Source organism: Meles meles, chromosome 5 (assembly GCF_922984935.1).
Source record: "Meles meles chromosome 5, mMelMel3.1 paternal haplotype, whole genome shotgun sequence".
Classification (NCBI taxonomy): Eukaryota; Metazoa; Chordata; class Mammalia; order Carnivora; family Mustelidae; genus Meles; species Meles meles.
Genome location: NC_060070.1, coordinates 79,037,089 through 79,053,742, shown reverse-complemented (window position 1 = coordinate 79,053,742; position 16,654 = coordinate 79,037,089). Strand labels below are relative to the sequence as shown.

The window sequence follows — 16,654 nt, the reverse complement described above, 5'->3', positions numbered from 1 at the left end:
CCAACTTAGCATTTCAATATTTACAGAGTTAATTCAAGATTACCTTCTGTCACGTTGTGTGATTGAAGACTTTCTTTTCTTGTTGAGACTGTCAATAAGGAAAATGTAAATTAAACTTTTAAGTTTTAAAGGTAATTTTCATAAAAATTTTGGCTCACTTCAATTAAGATTTGGGAACATGGGAATAATTTAAATATTGTAAATATTTTCTCAGGGTGATTTAAACAAATTTTCTCTTCTGCCAACACTTAACAAAAATAAATACCAGGAGTAGAGATTGTTTTGTTTGCATAAACAGAGATTAACATGATTGCAGGGATTATAATATTTAAATTAAGTAGAATCCATGAACAATGGGTCATACCAAGTAACTGAATTCAGGGATAAACGATAAACCAAAAAGACCAAAACAAACAAACAAACAAAAAATGAACCTTATTACTAACAATCTTTTTGATATGTCTACAAATGCCTTCCTCTTGATCCAATAGAATATTTCTTTGATAAGTAAGGCCTTTGTTAATTTTTTTTTCATTTTATTTATTTTTTCAGCGTAACAGTATTCATTCTTTTTGCACAACACGCAGTGCTCCATGCAAAACGTGCCCTCCCCATTACCCACCACCTGTTCCCCCAACCTCCCACCCCTGACCCTTCAAAACCCTCAGGTTGCCCCAACCTCCCACCCCTGACATTATCATATTATATTTTGTAGTTTACCAAATAAATACACCCCGCATTAAAAACACAAACCACTTTGTGATGCTTCCAAACTTGTTGCTCACCAAAGGCACAACAACACATAAATGCGCACTTGCTGGGACTGGCCTGCCATCCACTCTTCCTTTGACATGGCCATTACCACATATCCACTGGCTATTTTCCACATTTCTTCTTTTAATCATACTAGCACTCCTCATGTACACAAACTAAAGTTTTATTTTAAAGTGATATAAATAAGCCTCAACTCAACAGTTTTGGCCTCAGGGCTTTGCATTATGCTTCTCCATCTTTTAAAAAATTACCTTTTTCTTCTTTAAGATGTTTCATTTCTGCTTTTTCTGTAGAGAAAAATAAAAGGTAATTTTGAGGCACATAATATTTATTCATAGGTCTTCCTGAGGTCTGGAATTAAATTTTGTGTAGTTAATATTCACAATTCAGGCCTCATATGAAAAGAATTCTACGTTGTTAATTTAGAAATAGCAGAACCTCTGTTTTTATTTTCTTTAGATATCTAACAATAGTGACACCTACACTCTTGCATGGAAAATCCTACGGCGAGCTGAATTTCTGATGTGTGCTTTTAAAATCTCTAACCCCCTTTCCCAGAATTGCTTTTAAATGATAATTATTATGAATTTTTTTATTTCCGTGTTTTTACTGTTAGTTTGGTGTACATGTCTTTAAGTGGCATCTTTACCTTTACTTTCTTTTTCAGATTTTTCAGTTTTCTTCTTCCCTGGGTGGGGGAATATAACAACAAGAAATCATCAGTTCAAGAAACATGACTTTCTTACTCAGTCTTGAAGTAAACAGATGGAGATGGGACTCAATCCCATAAATGGAGGGACTTAGAGCTCTGCATTTTCAAGGTGTGATGGAAGAGCATACCTCCTGTACGTGAGAACATATATAGTTTTGTCATGCTGGGTTACTTGGCTTATACTCAGTCACCTGGATGGCAGAGCCCTCTTCCCTTCTCTTTCTGTCTTTGTTTTTACGTGCTTTGAAGGAAAGCTAGAGCAGACCGTGCATTTATTGAGTGTACACTGGTAACAACAGGAGAAACATCTACATTTTCAACTGTTTTCTTTCTGAAATGAGAATTAAACTGGTGCTCTGGATGCTCAAAAAGTAAACTATGGGGAAAAAACAGCGAGGGTCGCAAAATATCTCGAAGCAAAAAGTGGACACATGCTTTTCAAAACAGTTTCAGTTGATTGATGATTTTCTTCAGCTGTAGTTATCAGACAAGAGTGAGAAGAAAACCAATATGTAATGAGTAACAACCACATACGTAGTGGGAATGTGGCCTATATTATCTCATTTAATACCCATAACGAGCCTTTTGGGAAGTTATTTTCTCTGTCCCACAGGTGAAGAAACCAGGAATCTGAGCTGGTTAAGGGATTTTCCCAAATGTTACACGGCTAGACAGAGACTCAAATTTACATATAGATCTGTTTCCACAGATCTGTGTTACCTCCTTCAGGAAAGTTAATATTTACCTGATTCTATGACTTCTGATGTTTCCTCTTTCAGAGAAAAAGAAAAAAATACAGTAGAAAAAGAAAAGGAAAGAATAGTTTTATAGTAGCAAACAATTGAGCTTTATCTCAAGGTATTTCCTATTAAATGCCACTAGTAATGACAGTAAACACATATGCTCAAAATGGAAGAAAAATGTACTAATAACCAATATCTCTGAAAACTGTAAATAGAAATCTATTTTGAAATTAGAACTACTCTACATACCAATCTAAAACATTCTATGCCCGTACGGTAGAATTAATCAATTTGAAGTCCTTCAGTTGGTTTTCTTAATTACAAATTACAAATTATAAATCTTCACAGACTTTTAACTTGATCTTCATATATGCATGCATTCATTCATTGAATATTTATAAAACAACTTCACGTATAAGACGTTACACTAAATGCAATGGGTGGGGTTGTGGGATGAGGCTGAAAAATATCACAGAAATAAATTCAACGCACAGTGACTACTGTCAAAGTAGTGAGACAAGATATAAAATGCTACTTATCGTTAGTCTATGATAATACAAAACCAGCCTCACTTTTTGTTCTTTTAGTTAATGCATACACCAACGATATTTTAAAATATAACATGGCAGGTTTTTAAAAATATATTCTTCCTCACAGTTCAGTTCAAGTGAGAACGTTTCTATAAACCTGATCCATTTAATTATCAGTCTTCTATAACTTCTCTGGAAGCTATATTCAAAATTCAAGAAAAATTGATTAAAATATTTTATAATAATGAAGATGAAAAATGAATAACATTTCTTAAACAGAACAGTATTTACAAGAGATTATGGTGTTACATCATATTAGCATTGTAGTTTTGACTTTCAACCTTTAATTTTTGCAATATTTTTCATATCCATAGCAATAATAAAAACTAAATGTGCTAGAGATTTTCTCCAACCCGAGGGCAATGTTTAATATTTTAACATCAAATTCAATTAGAAGAAAATTGTAGCTGCATTTGTAAGGAATCTGTCATGACACTCTTAAGGAACCAGGTTATTTCTTGGCCTTTAAAAATTTTAGATACAACTCTAGATATACTTTCGTTTGAAATGCACATTTTTTTACTCCAGGTTAAAGTCTGGGTCATAATTTAACCATATTAAACAATAATTTCATTTTTATGAAATTACATATAATATAAATTTTCAAAAACTGTTGCATTTGTATTACTGCTGGGAATGTCAAAATAAAACAGAGGTTCTGAAATACTAAAAACAACTTACGTTTAAGCTTTGAAAAAGTAAGATAATAAAAGTCTAATGCGCTAAGATTCAATAATCAGAGACAGGTATTATGTGTTCTGAATTTTTCTTAACCCAGTAGTGACTATTAGAGGACTTTCCATACTGTGTTAACTGAATACATCTTAACAAACAAATGGAAGTACATAAAAGAGGGATGAAACCACTTTTTCCACACAGGCATTAGTTATCTTGGTAAATGTATTAATGACACAGGCATGAAAGCGGGAAACATTTTTGGCATTCCCTCATATATCCTGGTACAGTGTAATATATCTAATAGGTGCTCAATAAAGACATGCTCAGGGATCAGTGAATACAATACACACAAAATTCTTTGTCCATCAGAATCATTTACATCGGTAATGGCATACTGGCTATTGCATTAATAAACATACTTTTGGGGGGCTGCATATACAATGTAAAGAGATAAAATTAAAGTAATAGCAAATTCTTAAAATTTTAAAGTGATGCACTTACTTGAAGTTGGTTTAGGTTTGTCTAAAAAGTAAAGAAGAAAAGAAACCAGCCATCATTTTCTACCTATAGGTAAAATATCAGCCCTTTATGTTTGTATTTCTGTCTGTTCAAGTTAAAATAGGAATAGGCTAAACATATTAAAATGAGCAATAGAAAATGCATTTTGAATAATTTTAAAGTTACATTCCTAATGAATTCCCTACAGAAGAAATTATACAGCTTTCAAATACAGAATCTTCTTGGTCTCTTTATCCCTATGAAACCTTATCTTTGATTTGATGCAATATGAATGCTCACAATAATTTGAATGCCTTATTATTTCTGAATAACATCAAATGCATAGTCTGGCATCATCTTTTTAGAATACACGTTAATATTCATATTAATTATTTAAGTCTACCAATCCAGCATTTTAAATGAAGAAGCTGATTTTATGAAAATCTCAGGAAGAATGAGGGCACTGGAGTGGGTCAGTGGGTTAGGTGTCTCAGTAGGTTAGGCGTCAGATTCTTGGTTTTGGCTCAGGTCATGGTCTTGTGTTCCTGAGATCTGGTGCTGCACTCAATGGGGAATCTGCTTCTCTCCTCTCCCTTTGACCCTCCCCCTGCTGGCAAGCTCTCTCTCTCTCAAATAAATCTTTAAAAAAAAAATCTTTTTAAATAAATAAAATAAAATCTCAGGAAGAATAAATAAGTGGTAGGTGAAAAACATAAAAATTATATCATCCAAGTATATGATCTCTCTCTCTCATATTCTTTTTCTTCTGAAATTATTAACTAGAAACATTGATTATGTAGTCATACACCTAAAGACCCATTTATTCATAAAAAATGACACCATATGGTCATGATTGTGAAGAACTCAAATCATTCAAAATTGTGTCAACTAATTCTAATTCATTAAATGTGGCAATATAAATGAATCCAACTTATATCAGAGAACAATTAGAAATATCTATAAAAATTACACTGGATATACCACTTCACTAAAAAATTTTACTTTAAGAAATTTTGCTCCAAAAATAAATTCACAAAACTAGATTGGTAGACATATTTATTATTGAATATCATTACAAAACCTTGCTAGACAACTTAAACATGTCAATCAGAGATTAGTTAAGTAATTTGTACAATTTTACAATAGAATACTATTAACATAGAAATTCTTCATGTGCTGAGATTAAACAATCTTCAAAATATATTAGGGACAGGGTAATTTACAGTATTTTTACAAATCTTTGTGTAAATAAATAAAAGTGGGGATATATATGTTTATTTGTGTATGTGTATTTGTGTATATGTGTATATATATGTATATATGCTCTGTGTGTGTGTGTGTATAGCTAGAAGGAGATGACAAGAAATAACAGCAATTACCTATTGGATATTTTGGGAATGGGAACTTGTAGAATAGAAAGAGAGGAAAGGAGGAATATTTTTACAGCATCCTATAGTACATGCCTTAGTGTTTGAACCATCACAACTATCATATTTTTTAAAAGTCAAATAGTAGGGATGCCTGGGTGGCTCATTTGTTAAGCATCTGCCTTCAGCTCAGGTCATGATCCCAGGGTCCTGGAATTGAGCCCCGCATCAGGATCCCTGCTAAGTGGTAAACCTCCTTCTCCCTCTCCCATTCCCCTGGCTTGTATTCCCTCTTTCACTTTCTCTCTCTCTGTCAAATAAATAAATAAAATCTTTTTTAAAAAATCAAATAGTGAGTGGTGCCTGGGTAGCTCAGTTGGTTACACATCAGTCTTCAGCTCAGGGCATGATCCCAGCATCCTAGGATGGAGCACCATTTTGGGCACCCTGCTCACTAGGAGTCTGCTACTTGCTCTTCCTCTTCCTCTCCCCTTGCTTGAGCTCTTTTTTCGAATAAATAAATAAAATCTTTTTAAAAATGGAATAGTAATTTTTTAAAGAATTAAGCTAACATTGTTCTATTTTATTAAGAAAAGATATCAAGTTGAAATTCATAGTTTTCAGTAAAATGGAATTTGTGTAATTTGGCAACATATTTTACAATACTACAGTGAATCAACTTAATTAGTATGATGAATGGTATTAATATTGACAACAGTGAAAGGGGTTTGTTAATCATGAAAGCAATACTATTTCATTAATACTGCTGTATTATAACCATAAGAGACTCTTAACTATAGAGAACAAACTGAGGGTTGTTGGCAGAGAGGTGGGTGGGGGGATGGGCTAAATGGGTGATGAGCAGGGCCCTTGTGATGAACACTAGGTGTTGTATGTAAGTGAAGAGTCACTGAATTCTACTCTTGAAACAAATATTACAATATATGCTCACTAACTAGAGTTTGAATAAAAACTCAAAACAAAAAAATTATATTTTATATTATATATTTATTTATATTATATATAATATATTATATTATATATTTATTTATATTTTATATTATATATTATATTTGTTGTATTATAATATCATGTTTGGTATTTCTATATATATTGGTTATAATATTTAGCAAAATGTTTGATTGTCAATAATAACACAACCCTATGTCAGATAAACTAGATTTTACTAGAAAACCACAAGACTAAACAGTACTAGAAATAAGATGAAAAGCGCTTATATGCTTTGTTTTAATTTTTACTTTAATAAAAATAGTGAATTAAGACAGAATATAAAAGCACCTGTTTTTGTAGATGGAGATTCTTTTTCTTGGTGTTCACCTTTTTCTAGAAAGAGAAATTGAAATTAATCGGCAATCTGTGGATTGTGTAGCAAGCATTTTTTATTTATGTCTTTGCAAGTGATCGTCAGTTTCTGTGGGAAGCATGCCCTCAAAGTCATTTGCATGTTGGAACACAGAAAAAACATTGCCATAGAAACGCATTATAAACATGGTTAAGTTCATTCTCAGGGTAACCTGCAAGATAGTACATAAGGTACTAGCCCTCTTGGGGCCATGTGGTGTAAGAAGAGGATAGAATATGACAAAGAGGAGAATAAAAAGAGGAATTTTCTTTCTCTTCTGAAGGTAGAGTCATTCCTTGGGGATACTTTAAAAAAGATGCCTTTGGCATCTTACAAGTCCCCCTTTTTACCCTTCTGATTCCTTCTAGTTCTTTTCCTGCCAGGTCAGAAGCAATTTGTGCTGGACACTAGTTTCTTGTTGAAAATTTAACCTGAACCAACCCTATATCAGAAAGTATGACATTTTGTATTTTCATTTTCCTGGACCACCCTCTCTTTCCAGATGAATCTCAACTGAGTCTAGAAAAGGACAAATGGAATCAAATGTGTAATTGATACTTCTCTTAGCCCTCTGAAAAATACTTGAAATAAAAATAAGAGAGCTGTCTCTTTCATTAAGAGTGGAATTTCAGATGGAGCCACTATAGACTAGGACATATGTTGAGAATAGTTGGAAATAGAGCCGATCACTGCCAAGTATTAGTTCTTTCTAATCATCCCCAGGGTCAGTCCTCCTGAGCTATTACTGATGTTTACCTGTCCTTTTCTTCTGTCACTTCTGAATTTGGTGATTCTAAAAGTACTACTATTTTCCCCCAACATCATGCACCAACAGTGAAGTAGGTGGGAAGATGCAGGACCTATATTGTCATAATACTAAACTGGATATTTGTAAATTATCCAGCATGTAAGAATAAAACTTTCATAAACTCAATTTGCATAAATGTTAATATTAAATAAGCATGCAAAACAAAATAAAATTGAAAAGCTGATATTCAACTTTTTAAACTGGCATAATAATAGCACTGCAAAAGTATAATTATTACAATAACAATAATCATATCAAATGTATCTTCAAAACACATGCAATTGGTTCTAGAATGTGAATATATTCTAGTAGGCTCCATACATTTGCACCTTCTCTCTTGAAACCACTTATATGGTCTCCTAATTGATCTCACCAAATTCATCTTTGGGCTGTGCCAATCCATTTTTCCTGTAGGATCCAGGGAATATTTGACCAACATGCTTTCATCATAGTTGTGTTTCATAAATACACAGCAGTGAAGGATCAACATCACAATTTGGACACAATTTTGGACTTAATTACTACCTGTGTGACAGTGAACCCATGTTTATGCCTTTCTGAGCCCAATAGTCAGCTTTTAAACTCTCTGCCACTGTAATCTCTGAATCATTCCTGAATAGTAAAAGGAACGACCTTTTTACATTCATACTCATGCGAGAAGTCCATGATTTTCAGGACAAAATGGCAATATGATTACAATCTCATGGATTTCTAACTACCAAAGTCTACCTACAGTACAATTAATGCTACTTAAATAAACCAAAAACAAGATGTGGTTCATAACACTGATCATTGAAATGATCCTTTCATTTTCCTTTGTTATTCATTATGAGTGTTTGAGAGCTAGCCGGTTCACCCTAACCTCTCAGTGGTATTTTATAGTCTAGATGGAATCGTTCTTTTAGTACTCATTACGTAATGATACAACTTCCAAAGATTTCTTCTGTATAACTATAGCAAAGTATTTAATTAGTAGTGAAATGCAAAGATGTCAAGTCAAAGCATAGCAAAACATTATTTTATCATCTATACAGGTATTTTAGATTAAGGCAACACTAAAATCAACAATTAAAGAAAAAAACAAGCAAATTGTTAAAGCTGAAGTAGTCAAGCCAAGCTTTTCAGACTATATTCTTTTCATCTCTTACTCGCTGGTTTGGGCTTGACTGTGGATAATGGAGAAAAGTAAATGGCACATTGATGAGTGTAAACCATTGAAAAAAAAACTCTTTATCTTCTGTATTTATTTCTTCTTTGCTTTAGGTTCTCTTCTTATATTAAGCTTAAATTAAGCTTATTCCATTCTCTCTGAGCACTATTATTTCACTCTCAGAAAATACATCAATCACACTGCTTGTTGAAAAATTATGACACACAAAAGGTATGCAAAATTTAAAACAATCTGTATGTTGGCACACAAATACATTGGGCTAGCTTCTTGATAATCCCCGAATACCCATATAACTAAATGAGATACTCAGTGAGCCATATTAACGTCTTAAGGTGCAAATTACAGGAATGCTGAAATTATGAGCTTTGACAATGGCTTTAATAGAGTACAAGGAACATGTCAGGTGATGTGTAAATGACCTTATAAGGTTTCTTTCTTTCTCAGGTGTTAATAGTCTATAATTTTATAAATAATTAGTTCTTTCCTGAATTCTATTATATTTTCCTCTAAGAAACTGTATTTAAATCCTGATTAGCATGATTATTTTAGTTAAAATGAAGAAATTACTTCACAGACTTTTTCTTTTGAAATGATTTTTAAAATAAGGAATGGGACTGCATAAACTGCCAGTTACCCAGGTGGATAGCATTTCCACCTTGGAATTCAATGGAAGAGATTCAGTGGTTTAGGATGTCAGTTGAGATGACATCCATTCATCCCTACAGGAAAGAACTTCAGAATGGTAAGAGTGAGTGCATTACTTTTTTCTTCTCACATAAAATACTGAGAGATAGACTGTTTTATATGTTCCGTATGTTCATACAACCACATAACTACCTGTAGAGCCCTCATTAAAGGATATTATTCTATCTAATGCATGAAGAGCAGATTTCATAGTTTCAGATTCCTGTGATTTTACTATTTGAGGAAAGGTGGCTTTAAAATAAGATCAAACACCTAGCAGTATATGATTACCAATGTATTACTTGGATTACCTCACGAGTTATGTGTAAGTTTAGATCAATCACAAATAATTGAATTACATCGTGCTAGTACTCCACTGTTAATTTTATTGACTATAGTTTTCAGCTATTTACAAGAATTCACAATCTTAGAATTTATGGCACTAAAACTCTACACACTTCAGTGATGATGATGATGATGATGATGATGATGTGTGTATACCCACATAACATAAAACTGATACACAGAAGGAAAAAATGAAATATCATATTTACCTGTTTTTTCTATTGTGGTAGCTTTTACCTGCTTGACAACTTTTTCTTCTGTGATAGGAAAAAATGTTAATACAAGTAGAAAATTTAAATGCCTCAGTATAAAACAGTGACATACGTCAACTTTGATATTTTGTTTTCTCTTTGAAATGACATCAATCCTGAGAAAAACTTAGTTGTTTTTTTTTTCCAGTAAAGCAGCAAGTGATATCTTCTATTCAAATTGGATGGAGTACAAAGAAAATGTGTCCAGCTGCAGACATTCTTTGCAGTGATCCTTCATAAAAGTTTTCCTAATTGGAATTATCCCCTGTTCTGCCAATACATACTCTACCCCTTGCTTTCACTGTTTTTCACTGTATTTATCTACACAGGGGTTGTTTTATAAAACAATAATCCTTTTTTAATGATCAAATTTGAACAGGAAGAAGCAATTTTTAAAAAAAATTTTCCTGGGCAAGAATCCTCCCTGGGAACCCAGGGTTAGCTTAGTGACCCAAGTTTTATAGTACAAAGCTGGGGAAAGGCAAAAGGGATACATTTATGGGATGTCTTCTGTCCTCTATGCCTTTATAGAAGTAGTCAAAGAGGTTTGGGTCAATGTAGAGAAATTATTGCAGTGATCCTATGTAAAATTAAACTTTTCAAAAATGCAGCAGTGGGAGTGAGTCAATGAGAAAGTTTCCCTGGGAAGCAGAATTTAGAGTATGAATATTACCACTAAAATAAAAGAAAGGTGTGCCCGGAGGACAGTGTACTTGCTGTGCTCTCAGAGACTGAACTCTCTTACTCTCTGTATTTCAGCTCAAAATGACTGACACTTGGGACAGTCAGGAAAGTAACAGGATTTTATTATTCATTCAACGAGGAGGTTCTAAAAGTTCTTTCTAAGATTCTGCTTATGTCAATGGAGACAGCTATTCCTGGCTCTTCATACTCCAGGTCTGCTTTTTCTATTCCTATTGGTGTCTCCTATACTTTAAAACATAGGGAAATGAATCAAATGGACTCAAACCCATTTTAAGCAGTTTTTCTACAGTAAAAATTTTGAACGTGTAATAAGATATGCTTAGAGAAAGTACTTTTCTTTTTTTAAAGATTTTATTTATTTATTTGAGAGAGAGAGAGAGAGAAAGAGAGAGAGCAAGAAAGGGAACATAAGCAGGGGGAGTGCAGAGGGAGAAGCAGACTTCCCACTGAGCAGAGAGCCTAATGCAGGGCTCAATCTCAGAACCTTGCAACCATGACCTGAACTGAAGGCAGACACTTAATGACTGAGCCACCTAGGTGCCCCGAAAGTATGTTTTTAACTTATTAAAGATTCTGACTTAACCACATTCATAACTTTGGGTAAATAATTCAGCCTGGAATGAAGGACAATTTTCGATAGAATAACTGAAGCTTGGGACTGCCTCCAAATTAAACTCATATTTAATGAGCGTAAACAAAAAGTTAAAAGTTTTTATTCTTAAATAAAAAACAATTCGTAAATTTGTCTTGGTAAGTTCCGTATGTCTTTTTATGAATGCAACACACTGGCTTACCTCTACTATCTCCAAAATATAATTATGACCAGGAATGAAAACCAAAGAAAATGAGGAAAAGATGGAAGAAGGAAGGAGGAAAGGAAGCAGGGAGAAATGATGATTTCTTTTTTGTGGGGTTTTTGGAATCCAAGATGATCATGCTTGCATGAGCCATTCTGGATTACAAGTTTCCCAAGGATGTCTTGCTTCAAATAGGACAGAACAAAACAAAGCGTAGAACCCATTCATTCACCTGAGTGCTGGCGGTGATGGTTTTGGTGCTAAGCCAAATCTCTGATGGGAAGGGATAGACTAGCTGTCTAGTTACACCTGACAGGTCAAGTCCTCAGTTAAAACACATTGTGAAGATGACTAAAATTGGAGATGTTCTAGAAGTTGGATGACTTAAGACACGAATCATCCCTGCAAACTTTAGATTACACATTAAGCTCTTCATCCTGTTGAAACTGGAACAAAGAGAAACAATTTGGTAGTACAGATACCACCTGCGTAATACCTGGTTTTGTATGAGAAACAGTCTTTTCTGGTTTTGCTATGTCTTGTTCTGAAAATAATAATAATAAAAAACTTTTCAGATGTTTAGAAGCTTTATAAGTTAACATATGGTGATTTTTGTTTGTTTGTTTCATAGGCTAGTTATTTATTAAGCAGAAAATAACAGGTTTCAACAAATGTGTCCATAGAGAAAAACGGTTTCTAAATTGTCATGTCATTTTAATTTGTATGAAAAAACCTGAAGGTTTCGGTTGCATGAAAGAATATACCAAGAATTCTTATTTACATTTAAGCACTTATAATTCCAAAGCACAGGCTGTAATAAAGCATAAATGCCAAAGTAGAGATAGCAAATATACATTACTGAAAATATTTAAAATTTTCTTGTAAGATTTATTTTGACAAGATGAAATTAATATATAGATACTATGTATTTGAGTTTTTTTCCGGATGAAGTACCAAAGGAAATATTCATGTATGAAAGAAAAAACTAAACTCAATTAAATTACATGCAAAATTGTGGTATTTTATAATAACAACTAAAAGTTTTAAATGGCATTAAGCCTAAGTAGAGGTTTTAAATGGCGTGCGGCTTCTGGTTTTAAAAAAATATAAGGAAAATGCAAAATGTTTCCATTTGGTAACATTCATCTGCAGGAAAAACAAAACAAAACAAATAAACAAACAAACAAAAACAACCAAAAAGAACCCAAAAATTAAAAAAAGGAAGTCAGGAAAATAAATCATAAGGTAGTACTTAGGGAGTGTCTGGCTGACTCAGTCCAAAGAGTATGACTCTTGATTTCTGGGTCATGATTCTGAGCCTCATGTTGGGTGTAGACATTATTTAAATAAATAAAAAAATTAAAAAATAAATAAAAATTTAAAAAATAAGACGATAGACATTTATAAGCCTTGATACATTAAAAATATGTTATTTATAAGAGCAACTAGAATCTCTCTTATGATCAGTTGCGAGGTACGCTTTGGTGAGAATTAAAGGAGCAAGATAGTATGGTACATACACCCTAACTTGGATTCTTGAATTTGTTAGTATTGAGGAATTCTGCTGTGTAATTTTTTATAGTGAAGAAATAGTTTCCATAGAGCCTGAGGGTTTTTTTTAACTTGCCTCAGGTCAGTAGCTAGTTGGTACCAGAGTGAGGACTTCAACACTAAATAGCAATGTAAACTTGGAAAGATCATCCTGATTTTAGCTCAATGTTACCTCTTAATAAAATGATTGTTAGTCTGGAACAATATCTTAGTGGGACTTTTGAGTAAATCAGACATGGGCAGAATCCTAGCTCCAACATTTATTAGCTTGAAAATCTTGGAAAAATAACTTATTTTCTGGAACTAGTCTACTGAACAGTTTCCACAGACATTAAATATAATAGTAATTGTCTCTCATAATGGTATATAAGAAATAAAAATAGATAGTATGCTATGTCTAAACTCATAATAGATGCTTAGGAAGTTCTTGTCATTTTTCTCTTCAAATCCCAGTAGCCTATGATTTTGTGATTTTATACCTCTGCTATGTCATTGGAAATAAGCCTACAAATTAAATATGATCACACTAGGGTTTTAAGGACTCCAGGAGATGTCTCCTGAAACCTAGAGTGTGTGCTGCAGTCCATTAAAAAATATATTTTAGATTTTCTCACTTACAGAATATCCCCGTTCTCAGCTAATCCAGTCCTATAAAAGCATATTGAGCAGCAAAGTAGGAAAAATAATGAGGCTCTGGGAGACTCTGTAAATCTCCAATGGTGAGTGGTAAGCCTTTTTTAGTTCCAAAATGAAGGCATTATCAGTTCTGTATCTATTTGAGAATAAAAAATATTTTTACCTGATTTTGCTTCCTTTTTAACTTGTGACTCTAAAGGGAAAACAAAAAGCAGAAATTTTATAATCTGGAAAAATAAACTAAAGCACAAACTCATTTCTTGAAATTATATTATTTTGTTTACCATAATTAAAAAGGCAGAATTTTACTAAAAATTATTTCAGTTTCCTGCTGGTTTGTTAGTGCTGGTCTATTAAACACGCAGTAGTTAATTTCATGCAATGTACTTATCTGCCATTAAGCTGTTTCTACTGCTAATTGATTTTAAGTTGAATTTTCTATGTTTCCTTAAGACGATTATTGTGGAGTATAGTTTCAGTGTCAATGTAAATGATTTGATGGCAAGAATAAGAAGAGTAACTTTGAAATATATTTCAGTCAGTACTCATATGAGTTAGAAATTTAGAAACATAGTGTTATGGCTTGAATCGTATCCCACAAAAAGCTATGTCAAATTCCTTACTTGACATACCTCAGAACATGATCTTATTTGGAAATAGGGTTGTTGCAGATGAGATTAATTAAGGTAAGACAAGGTAAGGTAAGAGCAGGTCCTTAATTAAGGACCCTTAATAGGTCCTTAATTAATCCAGTCTGGCTGGTGTCCTTATAAGGACAGGAAAAGAGAGACAGATTTAGAAATACAGAGGGAGAAGAAGCCTATGCGACGATGGAGATAGAGCTTGGAGTGATGGATCTACAAGCCAACAAGTTTCAGAATCACTCACAAACACCAGAAGCGAGAAGAAACTGGGGAAGATTCTCTTCCACGTGTTTCAGCAGGAGCATGGCTCTGCTGACAACTTGACTTTGGGCTTTGAGCCTCTAGAACTGTGTGAGAGTAAAGGTTTGTTGTTTTCAGCTATCCAGTTTGCGGCACTTTATTCCAGCTACCCAGGGAAAGTAATAGATTTGATAACAGGAGATGGGGTGCTACTGTAACAAATACATAGGCATGCAAAAGTGCCTTTGGGTAGAGTAGAGTAGAGTAGAGTAGAGGCTGGAATATTTTTGAGACACTTGATAGAGAAACAAACAAACAAACAAGCAAACTCTACATTGCCTTGAAAAGGATATTGGCAGCAATATTGACAAAGTCTGTTCTACTAAGAACTTAAAGTATTAAAGAGAACTATAAAGGAAGTTTCTGAAAATTTAGAAAATATATATACCCTCATCAAATACATATATCAACAAATTGTTGCTGGAAATAGGAATGTTAAATGTGCTTCTGATGAGGTCTCAGAAGGAAATGGGGAACATGTTATTGGGTCATGTGGTGATTTTTGTTATAAAATAGCAAAGAACTTGGTTGAAATGTGTTCCTCAGTTGGGTGACAGTGGAACCACAACACATAGGGTCAATGAAGTTGAAACTAGAGAAGCTTTGAAACTTGTTTTTCAGAGAATGGTTTCTTCTAGTTAGCTATTATGTTTTTCAGACTCCACTAACAAATCTACTAGCTGTCTCGATTGAGACCTGGACTCAAGGTCAACTGATAAGGTTCCAGCCTATGAATAAGCAAGGCTCTGAACTTCTTCCTGAGATTACAAGCCTAAGACCCCATACAGGTTATACCAGCACTCAGAGCTTGCCCACAGTTCTTTTTCCTCATCCTAAGAGATCCTCCTAATATCAAAGGCTGAACTTTGCCTTGTTCTGGTGTTGTCTCCACCCCAAAGTGAACATGAGATGGATGCTACATATATGTTTGCTCAGTGCACATGCTCCAGCTTCCTTCATAAATAATCATAACATTCCCCATCCTCTTCATCAATATGTATGTAACCTGCCACCCTGAATTTCCCCTTTAAAACCCCCTACTTCTTAACTCGGAAACTGGGAGATGGTCTTTGACCTCAGTCTACCATCTCTCCAGCCCCTCGAATAAAGCAAACTTTCCTTTGCAACCAACATTTTTTTCTGGAATATTGGCTTTCAAATTGTGAGCACTGAACTTCGGTTTCAATAAGAGAAGGTAGAATTTTTAAGTGAAGAACATGGATATTTAGCCAAAGAAATTTCCAATTAAAGTGTGGAAGGTGCAGCCTGATTTTTCCTTGCTGCTTATCATAAAATGTGAAAGGGAAAATAAATTTAGGAGGAAACTGTTAAGCAAAAGGAATAAGTACTTGATGATTTCGAAAATTCTCCACCTATCGAGACAGTGCGCCCCAGACACAGGACCAAGAGAGTGGCTGGACAAACTTGCAGATCCAATCTGCCACCTCAGCAGAAGGCAGGAATGGAGATGTAGTTTATGAGGAAGGATCTGTGGAGGACCCTCTTGTCCAATGGCTTGGATCATCCTGAATTGAATGTAGAACTGGTCATGTTTTTGAGAATTCCATACAAGTAAAAATAATGCTTCCTGACAGAAACAAAATGAAGGAATAACAAGTCTTAAGAGCAGGGTCACATATTCAAAAACCTGAGTTGATGGGAACTCCTTGGATAGAGAGGGCAGGGCTGCCGCCCAGGTGAGCTAGAAAGGCAGACCCATCCCACTACCAGGCCAGAAGACCGTGTATTCAGTCAAAGAGGATATTCTCGGGTCCTGACATCTAATGGAATTTTCCATACTAAGTTTTGGATTTACTTGGGACCCATAACCCCTTCTTTTCCTTTATTTTTTTTCCCTTCCCCTTTTGAAATAGGAATGTCTATCCTAGCCTGACCCACTGTTTTATTTTGGAAGCAGATAATTTGTTTTCTGATTTTGCAGATGGAGAGGAATTTTCTGCAAGAAGAATCATACCCTGGGTTTCACCCCAAAATGTTCAAGATAATGAGATTTGGGACTTTGAATTGATGAACTGT

At 34.0% G+C, this 16,654-nt stretch overlaps 1 protein-coding gene across 1 annotated transcript in view; it reads right to left on the bottom strand.

Annotated features, from left to right (window-relative positions):
- Window positions 1–16,654, bottom strand: part of TRDN (triadin) — a 384,176-nt gene that overhangs the window by 34,795 nt on the left and 332,727 nt on the right. The window contains exons 27-36 of the mRNA XM_046006499.1: window positions 13,837–13,866; window positions 11,983–12,030; window positions 9,943–9,990; window positions 8,682–8,699; window positions 6,662–6,706; window positions 3,999–4,019; window positions 2,232–2,258; window positions 1,424–1,462; window positions 1,026–1,061; window positions 44–88 (exon numbers count right to left, since the gene is read on the bottom strand). Coding sequence (XP_045862455.1) covers window positions 44–88; window positions 1,026–1,061; window positions 1,424–1,462; window positions 2,232–2,258; window positions 3,999–4,019; window positions 6,662–6,706; window positions 8,682–8,699; window positions 9,943–9,990; window positions 11,983–12,030; window positions 13,837–13,866 — 357 coding nt within the window. The remainder of the gene's footprint in view (window positions 1–43; window positions 89–1,025; window positions 1,062–1,423; window positions 1,463–2,231; window positions 2,259–3,998; window positions 4,020–6,661; window positions 6,707–8,681; window positions 8,700–9,942; window positions 9,991–11,982; window positions 12,031–13,836; window positions 13,867–16,654) is intronic.